Source organism: Myotis lucifugus, unplaced genomic scaffold, assembly GCF_000147115.1.
Source record: "Myotis lucifugus unplaced genomic scaffold, Myoluc2.0 scaffold_0, whole genome shotgun sequence".
Taxonomy (NCBI): Eukaryota; Metazoa; Chordata; class Mammalia; order Chiroptera; family Vespertilionidae; genus Myotis; species Myotis lucifugus.
This window is the reverse complement of record NW_005871048.1, coordinates 47389955-47411261: the sequence shown is the minus strand read 5'-3', so window position 1 is coordinate 47411261 and position 21307 is coordinate 47389955. Positions and strand designations below refer to the sequence as shown.

At 43.5% G+C, this 21307-nt stretch overlaps 1 protein-coding gene across 1 annotated transcript in view; it reads right to left on the bottom strand.

Moving 5' to 3' along the window:
* DEPDC1B (DEP domain containing 1B) overlaps positions 1-21307 on the bottom strand; it is a 62682-nt gene that overhangs the window by 39083 nt on the left and 2292 nt on the right. The window contains exon 2 of the mRNA XM_006081428.3: positions 14570-14835. Coding sequence (XP_006081490.1) covers positions 14570-14835 — 266 coding nt within the window. The remainder of the gene's footprint in view (positions 1-14569; positions 14836-21307) is intronic.

The following is a 21307-nucleotide window of genomic DNA, read 5'->3' as shown; positions in this document are numbered from 1 at the left end:
AGATACCTGCTTTCAGCAACGGAGGCCTCAGAGCTGGAGCCATGCTCTCAGAGCTAAAGCTGGCCCAGAATAAAAAAAAAAAAAAAGAAAAAAAGGACAGGTTGAGAGCTTCAGTCACCCGCCAGCCTGAAAACGGCCCTCAGCCCCTTACCCAGACTGGCCAGGCACCCCAGTGGGGACCCCCACCCTGAAGGGGGTGTGACCAGATACAAGCAGCCATCAGCCCCTCACCCAGGCTGGCCAGGCACCCCAGTGGGGACCCCCACCCTGATCCAGGACACCCTTCAGGGCAAACCAGCCAGCCCCCACCCGTGTACCAGGCCTCTATCCTATATAGTAAAAGGGTAATATGCCTCCCAGCACCGGGATCAGCGGAGCCACGAGGCCTCCCGGCACTGGGATCAGCGTGACAGGGGGCAGTGCCCAAACCCCCTGATCACCCTGCGGCTCTGTGTGTGACGGGGGATGGGGCCACACCTCCCTATCCGCCCTGCTCTGTTCGTGACAGGGGAAGGCGCCCCAACCCCCTGATCAGCCCTGCTCTGTGCCTGATAGAGGGGAGCTCCCCAACCCCCTGATCGCCCTGCGGCTGTGTGTGTGACAGGATGCAGCGCCCTAAACCCCTGATTGGCCCTGCTCTGTGTGTGACAGGGTGTGGCGCCCCAACCCCCCCGCCCCCCCCACAGGCCCTGCTCTGTGTGTGACGGGGTAGAGCCATAACCTCCCCATCGGCCCTGCCCTGAGTGTGACAGTGGTGGTGCCCCAACCCCCTGATCCGCCCTGCTCTGTGTGTGACAGGGGGTGGTGCCCCAACTCCCCTATCGGCCCTACTCTGTGAGTGACAGGGGGGAGCTCCTCAACCCCCTGATCAGCCCTGCTCTGTGCGTGACAGGGGGGAGCTCCCCAACCCCCTGATGGGCCCTGCTCTGTGTGTGACAGGGGGGAGCTCCCCAACCCCCTGATCGACCCTGCTCTGTGCGTGACAGGGTACGGAGCCCCAACCCCCCTGATGGGCCCTGCTCTGTGAGTGACAGGGGGCACAGCCCCAACCCCCTGATTGGTCCTGCTCTGTGCATGCCAGGGGGTGGCGCCGCAACCTCCCCATCGACCCTGCCTTGAGTGTGACAGGGGGTGGTGCCCCAACCCCCAATCGACTCTACCCTGAGCGTGACTAGGGGTGGCATCGCAACCTCCCGATCCGCCCTGCTCTGTGCATGACAGGGGGCGGCGCCCCAACTCCCCAATCGGCCCTGCTCTGAGCCCAACCAGGGGCTGCACCTAGGGATTGGGCCTGCCCTCTGCCACCCGGGAGCAGGCCTAAGCCAGCAGGTCGTTATCTCCCGAGGGGTCCCAGACTGCGAGAGGGCACAGGCCGGGCTGAGGGACCACCCCCCCCCCCACCCCAGCGCACAAATTTTTGTGCACTGGGCCTCTAGTATATATATATGTGTGTGTGTGTGTATATATATATATGTATATATATATATGAATAAATGGCCAAAAACCATGGGACAGAAGCAGGAATAGCCTTACTCACCATCCATCCCAGTGACCCATTCCCACAACTAGAGGTCCTGTCCCCTATAGAGTACTCAGGTCAGGAAACGTAACACAGCACTTTGGGCTCTTTATGGCAGGGAGCAGCAGGCAAGAGGAATCACTAACCCAGCAGCAGTAACTGATCCTGACCAGCAGAAAGAGGGCAGCTTCTCCGACCCATCAACACAGGAGCACCTGTGGCAACTCTTGAATGGGCATGTGAAAAACACCAGCCTAAGAAGTGCATGGTTATCAAGGGTTCCTACTCTCAGAAATGAACTTTTGGGTCACACTACCAGTAAGCCAGCCCAAACCTGCCAAGGTGATAGGTGAGGTTGGGAAAATTTAGAATGGAGAGTGGAGAAGGAGAAGATGAGCACCGGCTGTACCCAGGAAACCAGCTGCAGCATTAGGGACTGTATTCTTCCTAGTATTCTCCATTTCCTGGACTTCGCCTCAGAAAGAGCCCCATGAACATGTGTGGAGAAGCAGCTCTGGGCAGCACAAGCAATGAACTGTGCTGGCCATGGAGGTGCACAGCCCATATCTCCCTTCAAGAACCCAACAGACACCAGTCTCTAGCTGCTATATTTGTCAGGCTTTTCCCAGGAAGCTTCCAGCACATAAGTGAGCACAGTGGGGGTTCTGGAGCCGGACCAATCCTAACAGAAGACACAGAACTCCTCTAGGAGGCAGCCTCTGCCCAAGGACTCCCCATCAACCTGGCCTGACTTTCTTAGAACTGCACCCTGTGGTCTGAGGCCCTTCCTACCCAATTCTTTCCCTCTCTATTTCACAGAGCTCAGGCCTGCATCACAAGCTGAAGGCTCACCACAATTCCTGCTCCTTTTCCCTTTATCCTTTCCAGGTGGCCCAGAACCCAAGCATTAAATCACTTGCATCACCTAGGTCCATTTTGGCATCTTCTTCTGTTCTCAGAGAGCCTGAACTAACAAAATCATCTAGTAATTTGTACTCATCTATGTGTGATGACTTCACTTCAAACAAAGTAATCATATCAGATACCAATAGGTAACCAAGATACAAGAATTAATACCAGCCCGGCCGGCGTAGCTCAGTGGTTGAGTATCGAACTATGAACCAGGATGTCACAGTTCGATTCCCGGTCAGGGCACATGCCTGGGTTGATCCCCAGTGTGGGACTTGCAGGAGGCAGCCGATCAATGATTCTCTCTCATTACTGATTTTCTATCTCTCTCTCCCTCTCCTCTCTGAAATCAATAAAAATATCTTTAAAAAAAAAAAAAAGAATTTATACCAGTTCCTGCCCTCAAGAAACAGTCTAGTACAGGAGTAAGAAACCATGACCTGCAGGCAAATCCCACTACTTGCTTTAATAAGTTTTACTGGAACACAGTCATGCTCAATCCTTTACATGTGCTGTGGCTGCTGTCACCCTACAACAGCAGTCAGGCAGTTGTACTGAGGTTGTCTGACCCACAAACATTTACTATCTGGCCCTTTACAGAACAAGTTTTCTGTGCCCTGGTCTAGTGAGACCAGCGATACCATCAAGACCGAAATGTTAACATCCATACTCTGTAGATGAGGACACAGAGGTTCAGAGTGTAAGCAATTTGCCTAAGATCACATGGGTAGCAGTAACTCCAGAACTGGGATTCGAACCCAGGCCTGCCTCACTCCAAACCCTGTACTTGTTATAGCCCTTCTATTACTGAGCTTGTGTTACACTTAACCATAGCTCATCTGATGTGGGAAATGACTGAGTCACTTTTACTCAGGAATAGAGGTGGTGTGATTATTGCTTAATTCCTTCCCAGTATAAAGGAAACTCCTCACTTACTAACCTTTGAACTTCTTTCTCAGTAAATACAAGGCATTGTGCTGGGTGTGGGGGACCCAGATAAAAACAAATTCTTCCACAACCTTACCTAACACTCCCTGCATAATAACAGGTAACATGTTCTTACATACTGTAACCTCACTCATGATGACAGACTTTATAAGCAAGTCCCCTTACCTTGATCAACCTCTCTCCTTTCCTTGCCTGGCAAACACCTATTAATGCATCAATACTCAACTCAAGTGTCACCTCTGAAGCAAAATATTCTGACCTACTCAAGCAGAGTTGATTCCCCAGTCCTCGAATGGCATTGAATGCACCTCCTTATAATGGCATTTGTGACAATGAATTTTTATTTATCTGTCCTCTTATCTAAACTTTAACTCTGAAGATAGGATCATGCATCCAAGTGTTTAGTGTTGTGGCTGGCATAATTAGGCACTCCATAATACTTGAGAAAGGAAAAAGAGGCAGAAAGGGAGGAGGATGTGGAGAAGCAGCACATATGAGAATCTAATTAACATTGACCCCAAAACCCCTGAAAGCTATAAGAAAAGGCCATAACATAAATATCATTCAAGCAACTGGTGAAATGCTGATTGGACATCAATTGCATAAAAATGCTTAAATAGACTATGCTTTCTGATACTCATAAAAACATTTGTCTGCCCTCTCCCACTTCTACTCTGCAAGCTATAAACTCCTCAAATTCAGAGTGGTATACCCTCACCTTTAAAGGTCTTTTATAAATCTGGTCTTATAATCTGTACCTCAAGGCAAATTCCCACTCCTCTCAGAAAGTTAAGGTTTAGGGTTAACTAAGGAAAGAAAACTGATTGATACCTACATGATCTTTATTATTTTGCTTCAAGGTTAAGAGTATTTGAGAAGTACTCCTGTTCAATCCACCTTCTCTTCACCTAAAATGGAAGCATTCAGTGAGCCATGCTCCTTTGATTTTTCTGACTTCCATTGCTCATTTCCTATTAATGATAATAACCAGGCATCATGAATTCACAGGAAAGGAACCTAGGAAAGGATTAAAGAAAAAAGGATTTTTCAAGGGCAAGTTGGTGAAGACCAAGTGGATAAAACGAATATAAAGGGGAGGGATATAGACACCTGACAGAGAGCATGAAACACAGAAACTAAGACCACAAATGAAGGGCTAGGATAGAAAGATAAATCATGGCACTAGCTGGTTTGGCTCTGTGGATAGAGCGTCAGCCTGCGGACTGAAGGGTCCCAGGTTCGATTCCGGTCAAGGGCACATGCCCAGGTTGTGGGTTCGATCCCCACTGGGGGGTGTGCAGGAGGCAGCCAATCAATGATTCTCTCCCATCATTGATGTCTCTATCTCTCTCTCCCTCTCCCTTTCTGTCTCTCTAAAAGACAAAAATCAATAAAACATATTTTTTTTAAAAAAAAGATAAATCATGGATTTGAAATTTTTACAAATTATTTTAAAAGCCTTTAAAAATTACAAAACAAAAGTTTATCAGTAACCAGGAACTGCTTTTTCTTAGTCAGGACAGTCTGTGTCAATGCATTATTTAACACACCTACTTGTACTGACATCTTTTACATCCAAAGGCAGTGGTAATGTAACCTCAGAGTTGGCTGGACTTAACAATCCAATACAGAACTTTCAACCCAGGGGCCAAGTATAACCAGCCTACTACTTACTCTGGTGGACTGTGCTCCTGTGCCTCAGGAAGAGGGAGTATCTTACCTACTGAGGCTTCCACTGATGGAAACAGGACCCCACCATGGTTCATACAAACAGGAATCCCACAAAATAAACAGAAATGTTTACAATACTCAGCAATTTTTTAAAAAAGTCAAACGTCTATCCTATTATTACTATTCCCTTAACTCTTATTCTAGAACACAGACTTTATCCCTACTCAAAACACTAACCATGACTACCTTGGCTTTTTAAAATAAAAGTCTACTCCCCAGCCAGGTATTTAAGAAACTCTATCAAATGCATCCCTATGATGCCCTGACCTAAAACCTCTTCTGCAGCCAGGCCAGTCTCCTCCTTATTCTCCCATAAAAGCTGACATGCATTTCTGAGAACCTCAGTCTTGTCACCTGAAATATCATCTCTCTTCCTGTCCCTTATTATTCAGGTCCTACCCCATTCTCAGGACCCAGGTTGAAGTTTTTCACTTCCTCCTCCATGAGGTCTCAAAACACTCCAGTACACACCGAGTAGGTCACGGGCACAATCCCTGCACTGGCCAGACAAACATAATCATGGTAAAATGTAGAGAAATGGTGGGAAGTGTGGCAATGGAAATGGGTTTGCCCCACCTAAAAACTTTCAGGTTCATAATTTTTTAAAACAAAGGGTTAGAAGCTAATAGCACTAAGTGCCCCTGGGGGAAGGAACTGGATGGCTGGGGAAGAGAGCTGGAAGGTAGGCTTTTTTAAAAAAATGTATTTTTATTGATTTCAGAGAGGAAGGGATAGGGAGAGATAGAAACATCAATGATGAGAGAAAATCATTTATCGGCTGCCTCCTGCATGCCCCACACAGGGGATCACGCCCATAACCCGGGCATGTGCCCTGACTGAGAATCTAACTGTGACCTCCTGGTTCATAGGTCAAGGTTCACAGGTCAAAATAAAAATCATATAGACAAAATTTTAATGACCAAAACATTACACCAGTCAAACAAAATACATGTGCCATCCCAAGGACCGCAGTGTAGCACCTCTAATTTGTTGTTTGTTATAGATTAATTAAATAGCCTTAGTTCTGCTACTTATCTTTTTCACATATGTATTCTCTATCACAAGACACTGCAGAGTTAGGGAGGAAAAGAATCACGTTATATTTCTTTTTATCACCACCAATGCCTTGGATTAAAAAACATGTGATTATGGAACAGAGTGCGGAATCTCGGAGGGAAGATGGCGGAGAGTGGGTGGGTGAGAGGTAATCAACCAAGGACCTGGTATGCATATATGCATGGCCCATGGACACAGACAATGGGAAAGTGAGGTGAAGGGGCAGTGAGGTGAAGGGGCGGGGGCAGGCTGGAGGGGGTGAAAGGGGGGAAATAGGGGGCATATGTAATACTTTCAACAATAAAGAATTATTAAAAAAGAAGAACGTGATTATGTACTCAATATTTGAAATTATTAAAGTTTGGAATTTAAAAATGCCTTAAAGGTCTAGTTCATCCCTGTCATTTTATAGATGGAAAAACTGATGCCTAGCAAGCCTAAGGAACTTATCTAACTATTAAAGGACAAGAACCTAGGACTTGATGAAATGAATAAAAACAAACTCAGAGCCCTGACCAGTGGCTTAGTGGTTGGAGTGTCATCCCACACACCAAAAAGTTGCAGGCCCCTGGTCAGGGCTTATATAGGAGGCAATCAATCAATGTTTCTTTCTCACATCAATGTTTCTCTTTCTTTCTCTTTCTCCAAGGTGAGGATTAAAAAAAAAAAATCACAGGCACACATTCTGAGCATTACTATTAAAACAAAGGATGTCCACTAGAGGGAGCCAATAGTGCATAACTTGAAGGTAAAGTTCCTAAAACAGTTCCCTTCAAAAGATCTATAGCAGCGGTTCTCAACCTGTGGGTCGCGACCATCAGAAAACACATATATAATTACATATTGTTTTTATGATTAATCGCTATGCTTTAATTATGTTCAATTTGTAAGAATGAAAATACATCCTGCATATCAGATATTTACATTACGATTCATAACAGTAGCAAAATTACAGCTCCGTGGAAAATAATTTTATGGTTGGGGGTCACCACAACATGAGGAACTGTATTAAAGGGTCACGGCATTAGGAAGGTTGAGAACCACTGATCTATAGGGTATTTATAAAGAACTTTTCCCAGACCACTGAAAATGACTAAAGGGCCAAATACCTAAAACAATGTAAATTCAGATTTCTTTTCACTAGAGGTGAAAATAGAGGCTTTTCAAATCCCCAGCATTAAAAATAAATGTTATTAGCATATAGTAAAACAGATTTTTATGTGTGTACATTTCTATCAATTTTAGAACATTTGTATAATCACCTCAATCAGGAAACAGAACAGTTCCATTATCCCCTCCCCCCACCACCACAAAAAAACTCCCTCATGCTCTGACTTTATAGTGACAACAGCCTCCTGCTGAACACTCCCACTTCCGACCCCCAACAGACAACAACATTCCATTGTATAAATAGACAATGTTTAGCCATTCATCCACTGAAACACATATGGGTTGTTTTCAGCTAGTGGTGATTATTAATAGAGCTGCTATAAATATTAATGTACAAGTTTTTGTGTGAACATGTTTTCCTTTTTCTAGAGTAAATGCCCAAGAGCAGGAATACTGAGTCATAGCGTAGCCCATTTAACTTTTTTAAAAAAACCTGCCAGACTGTTTTATAAAGTGACTACCAATGTAGGCTTCCACCAGCAATAAAGGAGATTTCCAACGGCCTAGCATCCTCACTAGCTCTTGAGATTGTCAGTATTTTTATTTTAGCAATTCTAACAGATATGTAGTGGTATCTTGTCATGGTTTTAATTTGCATTTCCCTAATGCTAACTATGTTAAACATTTTCTCAAGTATTTACCTGCTATCTGGTTATCTTTGGTAAAGTATCTGATCAAGTAAAGTGTATTGTTCATTTTTTAATTGGATTGTTTGTTTTCTTATGTTGAGTTTTATATAAATTTGAGAAAGAGTGAGGAAGAGGGGGATAGAGAAACATCACTGAAGGGAAATCATGGACTGGCTGCCTCCTGCATGCCCCCTATTGGGGATCAATCTGCAACCTGGGCATGTGCCCTGACCTAGAATCAAACCAGTGACCTCTGGGTGCATGGGATGACACTCAACCAACTGAGCCATAACAGCCAGGGCTAGTTCTTTATATTTTGACTAGAGGCCCGGTGCACAAAAATTTGTGCACTCGGGGGGTCCCTCAGCTCGGCCTATGCCCTCTTGCAGTGTGGGACCCCTTGGAGGATGTCCACCCCAGTGGAGACCCTCACCCCATGGAGGTTTGGCCAGCCTGGGTGAGGGGCTGATGGCTGTTTGCAGGCTGGCCACACCCCCTTTAGGGTGGGGGGTCCCCACTGGGGTGCCTGGCAAGTCTGGGTGATGGGCTGAGGGCCGTTTTCAGGCTGGCCAACCACCCTGGTGACGTAAGCTCCCAGCCTCTCCTTTTCTTTTTTTTTTTTCTTTTATTCTGGGATTTATTTACCTTCTATAATTGAAACTTTGTTGCCTTTAGTGGAGGCCTGCGGAAAGCTTGGCTTCCTCCATCGCCAGGGGCAACCCACTCCTGCTTGCTCCAGCTCCAGTGGCCACGGCCTGCTGAAAGCAGGTATCTGGGGTTTGTTTACCTTCTATAATTGAAACTTTGTTGCTTTCAGTGGAGCTCAGAGCTGGCTCCTGCTCGCTCCAGCTCCGTGGCCACGGCTGGCTGAAAGCAGGTATCTGGGGTTTATTTACCTTCTATAATTGAAACTTTGTTGCTTTCAGTGGAGCTCAGAGCCAGGCCGCGGCAGCAGCAGGCGGGGAAGCTTGGCTTCCTCCATCACTGGAGCAAGCAAGCCTCCTGCCGGCCGCCATCTTGGTTGGGTTAATTTGCATATAGTCGCTCTGATTGGCTGGTGGGCGTGGCTTAAGGCGTAGCAAAAGTACAGTCAATTTGCATGTTTGTCTTTTATTAGTATAGGATACCAGTCCATTGTTATTTATGTAGCTTGCGAATATTTTCTCCCCATCTGTAGCTTGTCTTCTGATCCTTATTGGTATCTTTCATAGAGCAAAAGATTTTAATTTTGATGAAGTCCAATTTATCATGTTCTCTTTTATAAATCACACTTTTGATATCATGTTCAAGAACATAAAGGGCATAAAGGTCTTCTCTTGTTTAATTAAAACTTTTGTAGTTTTACATTTAAATCTATGATTCTTTTTGAATTTTTTGTGTAAAGTCTGAGATTTAGGTTGAGGCTCATTTTCTTGCATACAGAGGCTAGATATCCAACTTACTGAAAAGACTACTCTTTTTCATTTAAATTATTTTTACACCTTTGTCAAAAATCACTTGGCCATATTTGTGTGTGTCTCTGGACTCTTCTGTTCCACTAACCTATGTCTACCTCTTCACAATACCGCAGTCCTCATTTCTGTGGCTTTATGTACAGTAGGTCTTAACACTTGGAGTGCGGGTGAATTTCCCGCCAAAATATAAGATGGCTCTGTCTTTTGGTTTTGTTCCATCCACCAAAAGGGTGGATTACAAACAAATATTTGGTAATACGCAGTTACAATCGGCCCGAGTTTACACGTTTCCCGCACTCCACCGCAAATCTATATGAACCGAGTTTTAAGACGGCTCCCTCCCGCGGAGTACGCGCAATTCACGCGAGCCGACTTAACTCGTTTCCCGCACTCCAAGTGTTAAAACTGGGTAGCATGATTCCTTTGTTATTGTTTTTTAATTAAGAACTGTGAAAGTAACAGTATTCAACAAAGTTGACAGCATCTACATAAAAATTTTTAGTTTCAAATTAGAATCAGTGTTTTGGAAATAGGCCAGAAAAAAATGCAACTATGAGGGAAAGGAACAGAAAGGAGAAAAAATGAAGTAGGAGAAAACAAAAAGAAAAAAGAAAGGAGGATGAGAGTAACACATGAAGAAATGGGAAGAGAAAAAGAGGAAGAGAGAGAGATAGGAGAATAAAAAGAAAATGGCTCCCTACACATTAGCCCCAAACCACTACAGCTGAGCAAGTGAATGCCCTCTGTAAACCATAAACACCTTCTGGGTTCTCAGTACTCACGAAGCCAGCATTAGTAGTGAGAGAAGGTCAAAGGCCAGGTATAGGCTCCATACCCCATACCCCATCCTGCTAAAGATCTACACTAGGCCAAACACTTTCCTTATTAACACTTGGAGTGCAGGTGAATTTCCCGCCAAAATATAAGATGGCTCTGTCTTTTGGTTTTGTTCCATCCACCAAAAGGGTGGATTACAAACAAATATTTGGTAATACGCAGTTACAATCGGCCCGAGTTTACACGTTTCCCGCACTCCACCGCAAATCTATATGAACCGAGTTAAAGCCGCCTCCCGCGGAGTACGCGCAATTCACGCGAGCCGACTTAACTCGTTTCCCGCACTCCAAGTGTTAAATGGCCCAAAACAATCAACTATCATATTACATACTTCTTTTTTTCTATACCTTTTTTATTTAGTTTAAATAAGCCTATATAATAAAAGCCATAGGCAAAATTTTTCCCCCAACCCGGGAGTTCAACCCTCGGCTATGAGCTGGGCTGCCCCCAGGGGGCAAGAGCGGGACACAAATGGGCTCCAAAAAAGGGCGCCTGGAAGGAACCGACAGGGGGGGGACCTGCTTGCCCCGATGGGCCCAAATGAAAGGACCGTGCCAGGATGTTGGAGGTGATTGGGCGGCCCCAGGTTAAGGCAGGGCCAACCAGGGGAATAATACCCCCCTTGATGGGGCCCAGTGGCAGCGGCAGGGGGGGGGGCTTCCCCCAAGTTCCCAGGCCCTGAGGGACCTGGTTTGGGGGCGGGGGGGGGGGGGGGGCGGGCGGTCAGCCCCAATTGATTGCCCTGGAACTGTGACCAGCAGCCGGCAGGCCCTGATTGCCCAATGGGGCCAATCCCCGGGCTGGGATGGGGAACTGGGGGTGGGTGGCGGCAACCAACCTATTGCGGCATGACCTCTCACCAGCTACCAGGAGGCAGGGATGACGGAGACGGAGACGGAGACTGATGTGCGGTGAGAAACCACCAAGCTTGCTCTCACTCCCCCGCCACCTTCTCTCGGACACCAGGGCTCGTGCACCAGGGAAGCCCCCATGCTTCTGAGGGTTTGCGCAGGAGCTGGTCTGCAAAGCTGGCTGGGAGTGAGCGCACTGCCCACCCAGCTTCCATATGGTACTGCTGAGCAGCCGAGAGGCCCACTCTGCACCCCAGCACACGGCGTCCAGCTGTGCTCACCGCATCTCCACATGGGGACTCGGGCACCATGACTCAGGCAGAGGAGGGTGTGTGGGGGGCTGAGGGCCCATGTGCTGCCCAGGGCCCGGAGGTCAGGTGAGACCTGCCCTTCCACACCAGATGCTCACACTTCAATCACCGGCCAGGCCTAGGGACTGTACCCATTCACGAATTTTGTGCACTGGACATCTAGTCCAACATAATAGTCTGTTCACATACAAATAGGGGGAGATTCCATGATCAGTATGAAATTTCTTTAACTAGAACATTCCTGGTATTTTATTTAGATAATTCAAAGAGAAAAGTGTCTGGTTTTCTGAGGATGAAATACCCACCTTGTCCACCTTACAGGGATGTCATGAAGATCAAATGAGATCACGGAAGGGAAACGGCTTCAAAAGTTAAAATTTCTTATAAAAATTCAAGATCGTGTAACTGGCTCTCCTCAGCAGAAGCCTAGGGCCATGAAGTTTTGTTAAGACACCGATGACAGCATCTGACTCAACTCTGAGGACCCTTTGGTGAAATTTAAAATTGTCCTCACTAGAAGCAAGTCCAGAACCTTTCTAGTCACCAGTATTCGTAACAGGAAATAACTCTGGGCACTTCTCTGCAACATCTCTTCTGATTATTATAAGCAATTATGCAACAAGTCTGACACATCATCGGTGCTCTATAATTTTCATTCCTTTTTCCCCAGCAAGAACTCTCAGCTGCACGTGCCAGCCTTTTCATACAACTTATAAAGGTTCCTCTTCCATAAAGCCTGATATTTAGAATCATGTTCTGGAATTTCTTCACCTTATTGACTCTCCATCTATTCTCAAATCTAATAATCTTCCTCTAGCTCCTAATCTCCCTTGTCTGCTTTCATTATAATTTGGCTGTAGTGCTATTCGACCACGAGCAGCATTGGAAATGGGGCAGGTAGGGCAGTCTGCCCTACTCTTCCCTGGAGCACTGGCATGTAATGGTGATGATCCTGAGCACTAGTCCCAGAATCTGTATGCATGCAACAGCTGCCTCCACACTCATTAGCTTACTCTCCAGTCAAGGCATGTGCTCCTTAATAAGTGATTTACTAGTACATGTCTACATAGATTTCATCCCAGATTAACCTGAGAACATCAAACATCAGGGCTTCACTTATAGAACTTCCACTCAGGAAAAGGGAAGATTGTGAGTATTCAAGTGGTAAATAATGAAAGAAAATATTGCTCCCTTATGACTCATATATTCTATAAGAAAAACTGGATCATTATTTCATAAACAAATTTAATCCATGCGCACTGTTTTTTAAAGGGGAAACATGGGGAAGTCTTCATATTGAAGGGAACATGCCCTCACAGTCAGTGCTGGGTGGCCAGTTCCTAGAGCATGACCCTATTTTACAGTTCTGATGACTCTCAGTGCCTCATGGAACTGAATGAGAGGTGCACAATGTAGGGTGACAATAGAACAGATTGGGAGTTGCTCATCCAGAGAAGCTTGTAGCAGTGTGCTGGCTAAATATTGATGGGGTACAAGCAATTAGAGTTTCCCAAGAAAAATAATCACTGAAGAATCCCCAATGAAGTGCAGCATGTGGAACCAGGGCTAGAGTTGATGCTAATAAGCACTATGATCGCAGAACAGGCTAACATCACGCACAATCCTAATTAAAAGTTGGATCAGCAAGTCAGAAATAACTGCCAAATGGAGAAACAACTAATTGCCCAGATGACAACTTGATATCTAGAAGCTGAAGATTGCTGATGAAACTCTGTGAGGAAATTAGATTCTAAACAAACAGCAACGTCTGGTCTTGGCCTTGGCACCCTCTCCTTGCTCGTCAGCCTTTCTCAGTAGCTAGTCTTGAAGAAGCCAAAGAAATTGTTGAGATTAAAAAAAAATCAGGTTTTCTCTACTCAAGCCAGGTGTCCCAGTGGCCTCCAAGTGTCCTCAATAAATGTATTGTAAGAGGATTCCTTAGTTTTCTGGGGCAGGCTGCCCTACCTGCTCCATTTCCAGTGCTGCTTGCAGTTGAACAGCACTACAGCCAAATTATAATGAAAGCAGACAAGGGAGATTAGGAGCTAGAGGAAGATTAGATTTGCAAATAGATGGAGAATCAATTCCTTATTTTGATGTTGTAAAATAAAGCAATTAAGAATCCATATTCTCCATTTTTTTAAATCCCTCAGTTTCTTAGCACTTTGGTAAGCCTCTCTGTAGATAACTCAACAATTCTTTTCTGAACTAGTGTGACTTCATTCCCTCTTTAGCCTTCTCCCTTTCCCTGAATCTTAGGTAGGGCCCTTCCACACCCAGCAATAACAGCCTAGTAAGTAGTGGGCATGGAAGTACAAGCAGAGAGATTATCTGGTAGCATGTCCAATCATAAGAAAGCACTGAAAGCCCTAGCCGTTTTGGCTCAGTGGATAGAGCGTCAGCCTGTGGACTGAAGGGTCCCAGGTTCGATTCCGGTTAAGGGCACATGCCCAGGTTGCGGGCTTGATCCTCAGTAGGGGGCATGCAGAAGGCAGGGGATCAATGATTCTCTCTCATCATTGATGTTTCTCTCTTTCTTTCTTTCTTTCTTTCTTTCTTTCTTTCTTTCTTTCTTTCTTTCTTTCTTTCTCCCCTTTCCTCTCTGAAATCAATAAAAATATATTAAAAAAAAAAAAAAGAAAGAAAGCACTGAAACAAGGAAAAATGTTTGAGGAAAAGCAGACATGCACTGCCAGGGTTAATCTGAGACATCAGGGAATTCTAGTATAATTCTTCACATAAGCCCTGAGTTCTGCTTAATGATCAGACCCACTCTGCCACTAGCTCCCTTGAATATGCACCTTCTCATTGTTCACAAAGGCTAACCCAGAGCTACTGTTTAACCTTTTCAGATCCCCTAGGACAAATACTAAGCAATGGTAGCCGTCCTCGCAGGTGTGCAAAAGGCATGAAAAGATTCCTTACTGAAAAGTCACTGCAACAAAAGACTGCTATGGGGTGCTCTATGGAGTCAAGAAACATTGCAGTCAGTTTTATTGTAACAACACACTGAGTTCTCCACTCAACAAACCACAGGAGAAGCATCCCTCCAAGGGACAAAGTAAATTCTTTCACATAAGGAAGTTTCTGACTCGGACAGATCCGTTCATCCTCCCCATACTCCTCCCCTTCAGAGTTTACTGGTTGCTGTTACCTGTACAAGTGACCGTTGTCTTCAAAATCTTCCTGACCCCATTTGCCCTTGATATCTTCGATAACATGATTCTTCAGGAATTTTTTTAGCAGCTGCACCGTTTGTTTGCGGGTCACTTCAGGGCCAAAGTTCTGATTGTACCTCAGCAGGTCATGTAGCCAGTCCACAGCTTCAGCCGCTGTGAAGCAATGTTCGTAACTTTTGAAACGACAACGATGTTTCCGTAATGGCATCCTAGAGCGAAAAAGCTCAACAGTTTCATTCCACTAGGAGAAAAAGGAAAGGCATTTAGTAATCAACTGATTTTTTTTTTCAGGTTATTGCATCCAAAATATTTCAGACAACAAATGCAATTTTTCCATTTAAAAGGCTGTCTAAATAATAGACGGAGCCTTGAAATGTATGTATTTACAAGCTTCACACTCTTAAGAAAAAGTACATTTTTAAAATGAATTTATTCAATAAATATTTACTGGAGATATTGCCGTCAAGTTGTCCTATAATGTGAATTTAATAAATTTTTACATTAATAAGAAACATACGATTGAAAATAATAGTAAACTGAGATCAATATGCTTAATTCACTTCTTGGAATCCTATGTTTAATATGACTTTACATCACTCAGCAATTATTTACTGTTTATTCCATAAAAGGCATTATATGGAGAGAGGATAAGAGGTATAGCTCCTGATGTCAAAATATGTTTTAAAATTCTACAGAATACTTTCCTATTTAAAAACAAATCTAGGGAGTAGTAAAGAATAAAGGTGCTCAAAGACATAGTGACAGAATATGATTTGACTTTGGGTGATGGGCACACAATGCAAAATACACATCATGTATCATAGAAATGTACACTTGAAACCTACATAATCTTACTAACGAATGTCACCCCAATAAATTTAATTTAAAAAAGGATAATGTCTGGCAGACAGTACGTGTGTTCAATAAATAGAAAATAGAATGAAGAAATGTGTCTTTAATCTTGCTTTAAATATTTTAACTTTTACATTTATTTATCTTTATTCTTGAGGGTATTACAGATGTCCACCCTTTCCTTCCCATTCCCTTCCTCCACCAGGTTCCCAACCCACCACAGGCCTTCACCACACTGTGTCCATGGATTATGCATATATGCATATAAATTCTTTGTTTAATTTCTTCTCACCACCGCACTCCTCTTCCCTCTGAGAGCCATCAGTCTGTTCCATGTTTCCATGCCTCTGGGCCTATTTTGCTCGTCAGTTTATTTTGTTCATTAAATTCCACATATAAGTGAGATCATGTGATACCTGTCTTTCTCTGACTGGCTTATTTTGTTTAGCATAATACTTACTCTCCAGGTTCACAAGGCTGGTACAATATTCTCAAACCAATAAATGTGATATATCACATTAACTAAATGAAGGATAAAAATCACATGATAATATCAATAAATACAGAAAAGGCATTTAACAAAAACCAGCACCTTTTTTTTTCGTGCCAGCACCATCCTATATAATAAAAGACTAATATGCAAATTGACCGAAAGGCCAAACGACTGGTCGCTATGACGTGCACTGACCACCAGGGGAAGATGCTCAACACAGGTGCTGCCCCTGGTGGTCAGTGCACTCCCACAGGGGGAGCACCGCTCAACCGGAAGCCAGGCTCACGGCTGGCAAGTGCTCCTGCCTCTGCAGCATCACTAAGGATGTCCAACTGCCGGCTTAGGCGGGGAGTGAGCCTAAGCCAGCAGTCAGACATCCCCCAAGGGCTCCTAGACTGCGAGAGGGCGCAGGCCGGGCTGAGGGTCCCCTTCCCGAGTGCACTATTTTCATGCACCGGGCCTCTAGTTTTTTATGAAAACTCTCAGCAAAGCGGAAATAGAGGATCATATCTCAAAATAATAAAAGCCATATATGACAAACCTTCTTTAACCCCTAGAGTGCCGGGGAGCGCGATCGTGCTCCTCCTGTCTTTTGCCAAAAGTGCCGGGAGCGCTATCAAAGCTTCGAAATGGCGTCCAGTTCTAAGTCTGCTTTTATTAGTGATGATGATATTGCTAAATATGTCAATGTAGTAAAGGTTTCCTTTAAGTTTTTGAATATGTAACTTCATTTACTTGCGATTCATAATTTTTTTCCTAAACTGCTGTAAAATCAGCAAAAATGCCTTGGCAATTTTAGCATAGTTCCTAGGATATTGGTTGGCACTCAAAGGGTTAAATATTTTAAAAGTGTTTTCTTCTGGCTTTTCAATTTGCTTATGTGGTCTCTAGCTTTGGGAAGGTTTTGTTGTTAATGATGTTGTTGTTTTAAGGAAACAAATATAATTTTTTTTCTTTATGGTTACAGGGTTTACTCAGAAAGCTTCCCCAGCCTGAGGTATTAAAATATTTATTAAATTTTTCTTTTAATATCATATAGAGGGATTTTATTTTAATATTTGAAACTTCAACTGAAATTTTTTATGGTGGGAGGTAGGAGAGCTCTAACTTTATTCTCTTCCAAATGGAGAGCCAATCATGCCATCATTTTCTCACTGAATTGAAATGTTAAGTTACCTTACATGTTACCTTTCTTGATTCTAAACTCTCTTTTCTGTCTCACTGATATATGTCATTCCTCTGCAATACTATAACCTTGTAATTACAGTTAATTAATATTAAGTTTAAATCTCTGATAGGTCAAGGTGCTTATAGTCTTTAAAAATTGTTTTTGAATGCTCCCACTTTTACTCTTGTGTATGAGCTTTCAACTCAATGCAGTCCCACTCAGAAAAAAGAATCTGTTGGACTTCTGATTGGATTTTATGTGTTCTCTGATAGCTGCTTTTCATTCACAATACAAATTTTATAAGACAGCCTTATCAAAGGTTCGTATCTTTTTTAAAAAGAATTTAGAATTTATTTATTTTGATTTTGAATGGCACTTATCATTATGGTTTATATTTACTCAACCCAGTGTTTCACCTAGAATTTTCAAAACCTAGTGAGGACCATGGTTTCTGTATCCACTTATTTCCAAATATAATTAAACTAGAGGCCCAATGCACGAAATTCGTGCAAGGGGCTCGGTCCTCGCAGCCCCAGCTGCCTCCTGGCCCCGCAGTCCCGCCCACGGGTCATTCCAGATGGTTGTTCTGAAAGGTTGTTCTGCCTTCCAGTCTAATTAGAATATTAGCTCTTTATTATATAGGATGGTTATTTGGCTACTCTGCCAATAGAGAAAAATAATTATCTTTAAATCACCATTCACACATTTTTTTAAATCCTCACCAAGGATATTTTTCCATTGATTTTTAGAAAGAGTAGAAGAGAAAAGGAAAGATAGAGCATTGATGTGGGAGAAACACATTGATTGGGGGCCTGGGGCCAGGGAGGAGATAGGAACTGAGGTACATGCCCTTGACTGGAATCGAACCCGGGACCCTTTAGTCCGCAGGTCAATGCTCTATCCACTGAGTCAACTGGATAGGACCTCACTTACATTTAGGAAGAAAATGTCCTATGTCAACAAAGAACAAGATAGAGCTTGAGAATATGATCTTCTTCCATAACATATTACTAGTATATTTGAAGAGATAATCTTTATAGAAAGAGGACAGATTTGTTTTATGATTAAAAAACTATTTGTTTTATTTATTTCAGTCCCCTAATTTAAGAAATAAAGAGTCATACAGCACAACTGTTTTTGCTTAACATCATGAGCTAAACTACAAAATACAACACTGAGGGTTGAAATGTGCTTCCTGTTCTTTCTTCCAGAATATTTATCCCATTTCCTTCCTTAGTACCAAAAATATTATTATAGTACTACTATACTAGTATGGCACCTGGGCAGGAACTCGGAGAGAACAAAATTCTAGATCTAGTTATACTTGCCATTACTAGTAGTATGAACTTGATCAAGTCCGTTCACCCCTTTAGGTCTCAGTCAAATGAGGGAATGGAACCAGGCAATCTTTGGAGTGCATTCTACCGCTCAGATTCAATGACAGCTTTAAGTCTTTTCAAGTTCAACAGTTGCATCAGATGATACAAATAACTCAGAATTAAGTTCAAAGAAAGGATCAATAAAAGCAATTTTCAGTAAAAGCAATTTTCTTTCTCCTCATTATTTCTCTTAAAATAATTAACTATTTATATATGAGTTACAAAAATGAAAGCTATTTTAGTCGTGATGAATAAGTTGCTAATTAGCTCCCATATTCATCATGAATTGACTTATAAGTCTGTCATTTTATATTTGGCAAAAAAATTTACCTAGTCTATAAAATGATATTTTCAGATAAGACTTGTTGGTGCTTTAGAAAATGGAGCTGTAGTGGTTTGAGAAAGTATAATGTGCCATAAAAGGAGCAAGTAAAGGATTGCTCTTTGTATGCTAATAGATTTTGCAAAGCTTTTCCTGAAGATTAGGTTGAGGGAGAAGGGGGAAATGGTAAGCTGGGAGTGGGAGAAGGAAAGTAAAGAGAGAACTACCACAAGCTTTATGATTTACTGGGTAAAAGCTTTAAGGCACAATTGAATTTTGATCAGGGAAACATTTATATATTTCACAATGGAGGGAAAGCACCTGTAATGAAAGTGCTATCACTGACAAATTAGGAATTCTCACTTAAAAAGAAATTGGCTATTGTTCCTGTGTTTTCAAAATCTTAGTTTAAGATCAAGTTTCTCAAATAGAATAAAGTTTAGAACTGGATTGACTATCTGGAAATTCTGGTGAAACTGAGGTGTTTTCATTAATTATTCACATAATTTAATTTTCTGCTTAACTTTATCAGTTTTGGCTAAACTAGGCTTGAATATCACTTCTTGGGGACTGAAGACTTCTGGAGAGTAGAAAACACTTTTCTTTATAAACTCTTGATAGTATACATTTTTTATAAGGGAAAGTTTATTTAGAAAGTTACAGAGGTAACAGAAGGGCCCTTGAAGCTTAGGGGAAAGGGAAAGAGATACATGCTTGAGGGATGAAAGAGGGAGGAGAGGCACGGGCAGGCTCCAGGAAGAAGAGAGACAGTATGTGCTGAGGAAAGAAAGAGGCAGGGAAAGGCTAGGACATGCTCCACAGAGAGTAGCCTCCTTTGACAATATTTTAATGTGACTCAGAATCAATTACTAATACATAGGCATTCTGCATCTATGAAAAGTGGTACTTCATACCTTTCTGTGAATATGAGATTTAAAAAACAGTTCCAATTATGATGTAATTTATTTTTTTTTAGTCTAAAGCAGAAAGGAGAAGTGCCAATATCCAGAGCTTCTCTCTGTTTTCCTTGCATAAATGATGTGAATATATTGGGGGAGACGGGAGGGAGGATGTGTTATTTTCCTTCCACAAAAAAGAGTAAAGTTTTTGAAAGACCCTGATAAAGCACAACCTGTAATTCAGCCCTGACATGGGACCTACCAGATGGTTTCAAATGGTAAAAACAACTGTGAAGTGGAAGCAGATATGAAAACATTATTTTTAAAACACCGTATTTGTTCCCTACCACCACCATCCATATCTCTCAGAGGCTAGCAGAAAGAAAAACTTAAATTTGTATTTGTTGGTTGCCTTTTTTAATGAATCATTCTGATGTCTGTAGTAGACTGTTTGCAAAGATGAATGCAAACATTCCTCCCATCCTGTTTATAGGTACCTCTGTAATGTAACTGCAAATCTGTCCATAAAGAAGTAGAACTACCCTGGCCAGTGTGCTCAGTGGTTAGGGTATCATTCCTCAAACCAAGGGGTCTCGGGTTCAATTCCAGGTCAAGGGTATGTACTGGCTTTCAGGACCGCTCCTCACCCCCCAGTAAGGGCATGTACAGGAGGCAACTAGTTGATGTGTCTCTCTCACATCGATGTTTCTCTCTCTCCCTCTCTCCCTTCCTCCCTCCCTCCCTTCCATTCTCTCTGAAAAGCAATGGACAAATATCCTCGGTAAAGATTAAAAAAAAAAAGAAGAAGTGGAACTAAATAGGGAATATAGTCAATAATCTACATCTACACTAATAAAAGACAAACATGCAAATTGACCATACCTTTGCTATGCCTTAAGCCACGCCCACCAGCCAATCAGAGCGACCATATGCAAATTAACCCAACCAAGATGGCGGCCGGCAGCCACGGAGCTGGAGCAAGCAGGAGGCTTGGTTGCCCCAATGATGGAGGAAGCCAAGCTTCCCGCCTGTCACAGCCGGCTCTGAGCTCCACTCAAAGCAACAAAGTTTCAATTATAGAAGGTAAATAAACCCCAGATACCTGCTTTCAGCTTGCCGTGGCCACAGAGCTGGAGCGAGCAGGAAGCTTGGTTGCCCCTGGTGATGGAGGAAGCCAAGCTTCCCTCCCGCCCGCCTTGGCCGGCTCTGAGTTCCTCTCAAGGCTACAAAGTTTCAATTATAGAAGGTAAATAAATCCCAGAATTAAAAAAGAAAAAAGAAAAAAAGGAGAGGCTGGGAGCTTCCGTCGCTGGGGGGGATTGGCCAGCCTGAAAACGGCCCTCAGCCCCTCACCCAGACTGGTCAGGCACCCCAGTGGGGACCCCCACCCTGAAGGGGGTGTGACCAGCTGCAAACAGCCATCAGCCCCTCACCCAGGCTGGCCAGGCACCCCAGTGGGGACCCCCACCCTGAAGGGGTGTGACCAGCTGCAAACAGCCATCATCCCCTCACCCAAGCTGGCCAGGCACCCAGTGGGGACCCCCACCCTGAAGTGGGTGTGACCAGCCTGCAAACACCCATCAGCCCCTCACCCAGGCTG